General features: G+C 45.6%; 1 protein-coding gene across 1 annotated transcript; it reads left to right on the top strand.

Moving 5' to 3' along the window:
• Nucleotides 1–1,047: 1,047 nt before the first annotated feature.
• On the top strand, nt 1,048–7,351 carry LOC131694941 (uncharacterized). Its single transcript, XM_058983484.1, has 2 exons — nt 1,048–7,251; nt 7,316–7,351. The coding sequence occupies exons 1-2, from the start codon at nt 1,048–1,050 to the stop codon at nt 7,349–7,351; spliced, it is 6,240 nt and encodes a 2,079-aa protein (XP_058839467.1).
• Nucleotides 7,352–7,889: the final 538 nt, after the last annotated feature.

Below are 7,889 nucleotides of genomic sequence, written 5' to 3'. Positions count from 1 at the left end.
ACCTTGAACACATTTAGCATCAAAAATAAAAATTCTATTTTTAATTTTTCCTATAGTTTATATGAGAAATTTCTGTGTGACCGCACTCTGAAACCCGTAATTCCGGAACCAGAATTCCGATCGATCCAAAATTCAATAGCAGCCGATGGGAAGGTTGTACCTTTCATTTGAGACTAAGTTTGGGCAAATCGGTCCAGCCATCTCTGAGAAAAATGAGTGACATTATTTGACACATACGCACATACATACACACACACACACATACACACACACATACATACATACACACACACATACAGACTTTTTCCGATCTCGACGAACTGAGTAGAATGGGATATGACACTCGGCCCTCCGGGCCGGGATTAGGTCGACGTTTTTCAGAGTGATTGCATAACCTTTCTATATGAGAAAGGCAAAAAGGATAGCGACGACGAAGAAAGATATCGAGATTAAAAAAAGTGGTTTGAGATAGTCATTAAAGCGAAATTAAATTGAAACTCTAATAGCTAGAAGTACGGTTTAGGATTGTTTTAAGGTTGCTTATATATAGTAGTACGGAGTGGATTAACAGCTAAAAGTACGGTGCTGAATTCTTATAATTAATAGTACGGTTGAGTTTATTAAAGGCTAGAGGTAAAATGTGCTATAAAGATAAAAAAGCAATGAATTTAACCTAAAATTTATCACAGGACTGTTACAGCTAGTTCGTGCTATTGAAGCATCGCAGGTAACCGAGCTCATGATAAGGTAAAGCAAATATTTATAAAACTTAAACCTAAATAACAATAAAATATGTAGGGTTAGACGACCGTACGAGACCATTTCCCGGAAGTGACGGAAATAAGTGAAAATACTAAACGTAAGTAAAATGAAGCAATCGATGAAGTTATATATAGATATATCGTGTCTAATCGGCAGGGAAAATTTAACGGACTCTAAATAAATTGAATTATCGTTTTTGCGTTGAGTTTGTTCAAATTTACGGAATTTGATTTACGTATTGTTGCCATTCGGGAACAAATTAAATTTTCCGTTTAACTTTCGGGGATGTCAAGCGGTAGCGTAGCGAGTGCGGGCAAACGTACCCAGGAAAAAAGCGATTCTCCTGGCGATGAGGGAGCCGGATGTGGTACGTGTCGACGACTCGATTATAGCCGAATGGTGCAGTGCGACGATTGTGATGTGTGGTTTCACTACGAGTGCGTTAACGTGGAGGACAGTATTCGGGACCGAGACTGGAGTTGTAATGGGTGTATAAGGAAATCGTTGGAGCAGGAAAGGCGTGGTTTGCGTGAACAGTTGGAGCATCTTGAACGGGAGCAGAAGCAATGGCAACAGAAGCAACAAAAACACCTGGAGCAGGCTGAAGAACATCAGAGACGGCTTGAGCAGCAGCAAAAGCAAAATCAGTTTAATCAGTCGCAGAAGGGAAAGTTGCAGTTGCAACAAGGTTCGCTGTCGGGAGTTGTTACAACACGATCTAAGGCATTCCATAGTGATTTTCAGGGCGCAATTCCGAAGCAGCCAAGGCAGAAAGATGAAGTCTCGGAAAACATAGCGGATCGGCAATATAGCATAGAACGATCAGCGAACTCTAATGCTAACTGCACCACGTCAACCAGAACAAGTAGCAAAGCGACCTCGAATGTGTCAAAACGGTCAGCAAAACTCCGCGACCTACAATTGAAAGCTCTAGAAGCACGACAAGCGCTGGAGAAAAAGCAGCTAGAGGAGCGTTTAGCTCTAGATCTAGAAATGCTGGAGATGAGCGACTCGGAATCGGCAACAAACGAGACCTGCGCCAAGATCGAAGATTGGCTAAACAACACGGAGAATATAGGAAAAGAAGTGTTTAAACCTTTTGATGAAACGCCCCTTCCGGTATACGATGAGCTTCTACGAAAATCAGTAGTAGTGTCGACTCGGGAAAGTCTTCCCAGTAACTATGTCCCAGTAGTGGTCTCTGGTCTGCAGACGTCTTTTGGTAATTCTGTTCCGCCTGAGTTTCATAACAATTATGCCTCCGGTGTTGGTGATATCGATCGTCCTTTACCAGGTGTGACTGTAACGAGAACTGTGCCTGGTTATCAACCATTGTTTACCAGCCACCCAGCAGCAGTACCGCCGAGTCTACCACCTTTTCAAACGTACTCAGCTGTGTCTCAGCAATCAATTATGACGGCCACACATCCAACAACGTGCTATTCGCGTCCTACAGCCAGCTATCCGCATCCGGTAGTTCCCAGTTTCCAATACCCTGTTCCAACCTATCAAGGTACCGTGCTGCCACCGGTGGTAACATCTACACCACGTCAGAACGTGACATTTAATCATCAGCAATTAAACGGTGACGACGTGCCTCTGAATAATGGTCATCTAGCGGCGAGACAGACAGTGAAAGATTTACCAAAGTTCGGAGGAGATCCTGAAGACTGGCCACGGTTCATCGCAGCCTACGAGAGAACGTGCAGGATGTGTGGTTTTCGAAATGACGAACTGCTTGATCGACTGGAGAGGAGTCTATACGACAAAGCCCTGAACGCGGTTAAAAGTCTGCTTTTACATCCGGACAACGTTCCGGTGATCATAAGCCGATTGAAAACCCTTTTTGGAAATCCGGAGTCCATAGTGGAAACGATGGTGCATAGAGTCAGGATGATGCCACCACCAAAGGCTGACAAAATGGAAACGATTGTCGATTTTGGTGTTGCCGTGCAAAACTTGTGCGCTACAATACAGGTGTGCCGAATGGATGAGCGGTTCTACAACGTTGCTTTGCTGCAAGAGCTTGTGGACAGCTTACCGTCAACCTTGAAAATGAATTGGGCATTCTATCGGAAACAGAGTGGAGCATGTACATTGCTGGATTTTAACGAATGGCTCGGACAAATGGTGGAGGCTTTAAGTCAAGTGATCAGACCGCACGTGTGGACTAAATCGAACAAACTCGAGAAGAGAGGCCGAAACGAAGAAGCGCATATCCACCTGCACTCTGCAACCCTGCCTAGAGAAGAAAACCGCACAGCGTGTTTGGCATGCTCGAAACAGTGCGAAGATCTCAACAAATGTAGTAGTTTTCTCAACATGACGCCAAGTGCACGATGGACGCTGATCAATCAAAAGAAGATTTGTCGAAAATGTTTGACCAAGCACTTTAAAACTTGTGACAGGAAAATCCCTTGTGATCAAAATGGATGTAGCTACCTTCATCACCCGTTGTTGCACGACGACAGCAAACACGCGAGACAGCTGCCAAACAGTTCATTGCAAAACACCTCTTGTAACACTCATCACTGTTCGCTTGGGGGAGTACTGTTGAAGTACATTAGAATCACGGTACATGGAAAGGAGAAGTCCATTACCACCTACGCCTTCCTTGACTCAGGATCGACCTCCACTCTGATGGAACATAGTCTGTGGGAGGAGTTGAATCTTAACGGCGAGAAAACTCCGTTGTGTATGTCTTGGACTGGTGGTCAAGGCAGATACGAAGAAGAATCGGTTAAATTTGCAGTTGACATCGCGGGTTCCCAAACTCCCACTCAACGCTTTCATCTGTCGAAGGTACACACAGTACGAAGCTTAGATCTTCCTTCTCAATCGATAGCGATTTCGGATCTGGTGAAACATTACGGACATCTCTCCGGTCTTCCTATCGCATCTTATGCTGAAGTTAAACCGCGAATCCTGTTGGGTGTAGACAACACTAGGTTGGAGTATCCACTCGACTCAAGAGAAGGGAGTGAAAATCAGCCTACCGCCGTATTGACTCGACTAGGTTGGCTAGTTTACGGTCCGTGCTCAGTAGTAAAACCATCAACGTCCAGCAGCGATAGTACGTACAGCTATCACATCTGCCAGTGCGATGCGTTGAACTCTACTGTTAAGAACTATTTCTCCCTGGATAGCCTCGGAGTTCAGCTTACTGGGAAGTCGCTGATGTCAAAAGATGATGAACGGGCGATGACGTTACTGCAGTCGAACACGAAGCAACTAGGAAGAAAATTCGAGACCGGTTTACTGTGGCGGTATGATGACATCCAGCTGCCGGACAGTAAACCTATGGCTTTGAAGCATCATGAGTGTTTGGCCAAGCGCTTGGTACGGGAACCAGAATTGGCAGGAGTTCTCCAGGAGAAGATAGCGGACTACAAAGCGAAAGGATATATTCGAAAACTTTCGAAGCAAGAAGAAGCAATGCATAAGGGACGCTCGTGGTACCTGCCGATCTTTCCAGTTGTAAATCTCAATAAACCAGGAAAGCTTCGCATGGTTTGGGACACAGCAGCCAAGGTAGGCCGCGTTTCACTAAATTCGTTTCTGTTGAAAGGACCTGATCAAGTTACGCCTCTTCCAAACGTTCTACAGCGGTTTCGTGAGTATCGTATAGCGGTCTCAGGGGATATTCGCGAGATGTTCCATCAAGTGCAGATCAACAACGAAGATCAGCATTGCCAAAGGTTTCTGTGGAATGATGGAATCCTCAGCGATACCCCAACGGTTTATATCATGCAGGTGATGACGTTCGGTGCGAGTTGTTCTCCCAGCAGCGCACAGTACGTCAAGAATCTAAACGCAGGTCGATTTAAGAACCAGTTTCCAGAAGCAGTGGAGGCGATCTGTAACGGAACTTACGTCGACGATATGCTTTATAGCGTCGAATCGGAAGAAGAGGCGGTGAAACTGGCGCAGGATGTACGGTTCATACACGCTGAAGGAGGGTTTGAAATCCGGGGATGGTTGTCGAATTCGAAAAAAGTTATTGATGTCATGGGTGATCACAGTTCTTCTCAAAAGGATTTGAACAAGCCTGGGGAGCTAGCAACCGAGAAAGTTCTGGGCATGTGGTGGGATACTGTCAGTGATACGTTCACATTCAAAATTCCGCAACGATGCAAGCACGAGCTGTTATCTGGACAGGAAGCCCCAACCAAACGGGAGGTGCTGCGAATCCTCATGTCAGTCTACGATCCGATCGGGCTTCTCGCAAACGTGTTGATGTTCTTGAAAGTCCTACTTCAAGATATTTGGCGTTCTAATGTTGGCTGGGACGAACCAATAGCAGATCAGCAACTCGAGAAGTGGAGAACATGGCTCAGTGTGTTACACAACGTCGAAACAGTTTCCGTTCCTCGGTGTTATCGAACGATGACAACGTCGTCAGCCAAATCCAATGAAATCCAACTGCATGTATTCGTCGATGCAAGCGAAAACGGATACGCAGCAGTCGCCTACTTTCGGTACGAAGAGGGCAACACGATAGAGTGTGCCTTCGTCACTGCCAAAACTCGTGTAGCGCCACTAAAGTACGTTTCGATTCCCCGACTGGAGCTTCAAGCAGCAGTGATTGGAACACGCCTGGCGAAGGCGATAGGAGAAACGCATCGAATAGCAGTACAAAAACGGTTTTTTTGGACTGATTCGAGAGATGTTCTTTGTTGGCTGCGTTCGGATCACAGGAAATACAGCAAGTACGTCGGCGCCAGAGTTGGCGAAATTTTGGAAAACAGTGAACTTTCGGAATGGTTCTGGGTTCCGACAAAAATGAATGTCGCAGATGAAGGCACGAAGTGGCAAAGAATTCCTGATATTTCGCCATCAAGCCGATGGTTTAACGGGCCTTTCTTCATGTGGCAGCAGCGAAGTTCGTGGCCACCTCAGCCGATGAATCACGGAACTACCACAACAGAAATCAACCATTCGGTAAACCTTCATGCTGTTCGAGTTCCAGTCATTAACTTTGCTAAATATTCGAGCTGGCGAAAGCTTGTCCGAGTTGTTGCTTATATGCGCCGGTTTTACAGCAATATTCGGGCTAGAATACATCAGAGTACACCCACGATCGGAATCCTCAAACACAGGGAGTTATCTGAAGCCGAAAACTATATACAAGCACAGCTAGATGAGTTTAGTAAAGAAATGTCCTTGCTATTGCGTTCCAAGGATGTGGACGAAAGAAAGGTAGCTCGTATTCCCAAGCACAGTTCGATCTACACATGCTCACCGTTCCTAGACGATAATGGGGTACTTCGCATGCTTGGAAGGGCGGCTGGTTGCCAATTCATACAGCCAGGCTCCGCTCATCCTATACTGCTACCGAATAAACACCCGATTACCACACTTATCGTACGTTTCTTTCATGAGCGCTACCATCACCTGAACCATGAAACAGCAGTTAACGAATTGTGCCAGAAGTACCGAATCCCGAAGTTGCGAAGAGTCTGCTACAAGGTACGGCAAGAATGTCAGACCTGTATGAATGCTAGGGCTCGTCCGCGACCGCCCGTTATGGCTGACCTTCCGCTGGCAAGGCTTGCAGCATATTCTCGACCATTTTCCTATGCTGGTGTCGACTACTTTGGCCCGATGCAGGTAGTCGTTGGTAGACGCGTTGAGAAGAGATGGGGTGTACTCATCACGTGCCTAGTAGTCCGTGCCGTCCATATAGAGATCGCCCACACGCTTAATAGCAGTTCCTGTATCATGGCGTTGCGGAACTTCATGGCCAGGCGTGGAACGCCTTTAGAACTATTCAGTGATCGTGGAACTAATTTCGTTGGAGCAAATCGTGAACTGACCGAAGCAATTCGCTCTCTAGATCAGGAGAAGCTCATGCAAGAGCTCGAAACCCCAGATACCAAGTGGACGTTCTTGCCACCGAGTAGCCCACACATGGGTGGAAGTTGGGAAAGATTGGTGCAGTCTGTTAAGAAAGTACTGAATAATATGAAGCTTCCAAGATGGCCAACCGACGAAGTTCTCAGGAACAGCCTCATGGAGGTGGAGAATATCCTAAATTCGCGACCCTTAACTTACGTACCCATCGCGGATGTCGAACATGAAGCCATCACACCCAACCACTTTTTGTTAGGTTCATCCAGTGGTTCCAAACCATTACTACCCTACGACGAAAGCCTCGCTACGCTATCGAACTCTTGGAAAACATCACAAACTCACGCGAATTTGTTCTGGAAGAGATGGTTACGAGAGTATTTGCCGTCGATAAATCGCCGCACAAAATGGCATTACCCAGCTAAACCAATCCAGATTGGTGATGTTGTCGTCATTGTCGATCCAGATCTGCCAAGAAACACGTGGCCCAAAGGACGTGTTGTGGACGTCAAGCTGAAGGATGGACAAGTTCGTAGTGCAACAGTGAGGACAACAGCGAACATTTTCGAACGCCCAGCAGTCAAGCTGGCGGTTCTAGACGTCGGCGCAACAGCGAATACACAGGAACCCGGAGCCTGTGTACTGGGGGGGAGTGTTACGCAACATGCGAACGCGCCTCCGTTATCAATTTACCCTCAACGAGGTCAGCCGCCCCAGCTGCAAGCGGGACAGCGGGTAACTGACAAGTCAGTGGTAAACAAACAAAAAAAAAGGATAGCGACGACGAAGAAAGATATCGAGATTAAAAAAAGTGGTTTGAGATAGTCATTAAAGCGAAATTAAATTGAAACTCTAATAGCTAGAAGTACGGTTTAGGATTGTTTTAAGGTTGCTTATATATAGTAGTACGGAGTGGATTAACAGCTAAAAGTACGGTGCTGAATTCTTATAATTAATAGTACGGTTGAGTTTATTAAAGGCTAGAGGTAAAATGTGCTATAAAGATAAAAAAGCAATGAATTTAACCTAAAATTTATCACAGGACTGTTACAGCTAGTTCGTGCTATTGAAGCATCGCAGGTAACCGAGCTCATGATAAGGTAAAGCAAATATTTATAAAACTTAAACCTAAATAACAATAAAATATGTAGGGTTAGACGACCGTACGAGACCATTTCCCGGAAGTGACGGAAATAAGTGAAAATACTAAACGTAAGTAAAATGAAGCAATCGATGAAGTTATATATAGATATATCGTGTCTAATCGGCAGGGAAAA

This window comes from Topomyia yanbarensis, chromosome 1 (genome assembly GCF_030247195.1).
Source record: "Topomyia yanbarensis strain Yona2022 chromosome 1, ASM3024719v1, whole genome shotgun sequence".
Classification (NCBI taxonomy): domain Eukaryota; kingdom Metazoa; phylum Arthropoda; class Insecta; order Diptera; family Culicidae; genus Topomyia; species Topomyia yanbarensis.
The sequence above is the reverse complement of the archived record's forward strand: the minus strand, read 5'-3'. Positions and strand labels throughout refer to the sequence as shown.

Bases quoted from the DNA above. Each gene is read 5' to 3' on its own strand.
- LOC131694941 (XM_058983484.1), top strand. From the start codon at position 1,048: ATGTCAAGCGGTAGCGTAGCGAGTGCGGGCAAACGTACCCAGGAAAAA. The intron at 7,252-7,315 runs GTACTGGGGGGG...ACCCTCAACGAG, and splicing joins CACAGGAACCCGGAGCCTGT to GTCAGCCGCCCCAGCTGCAA.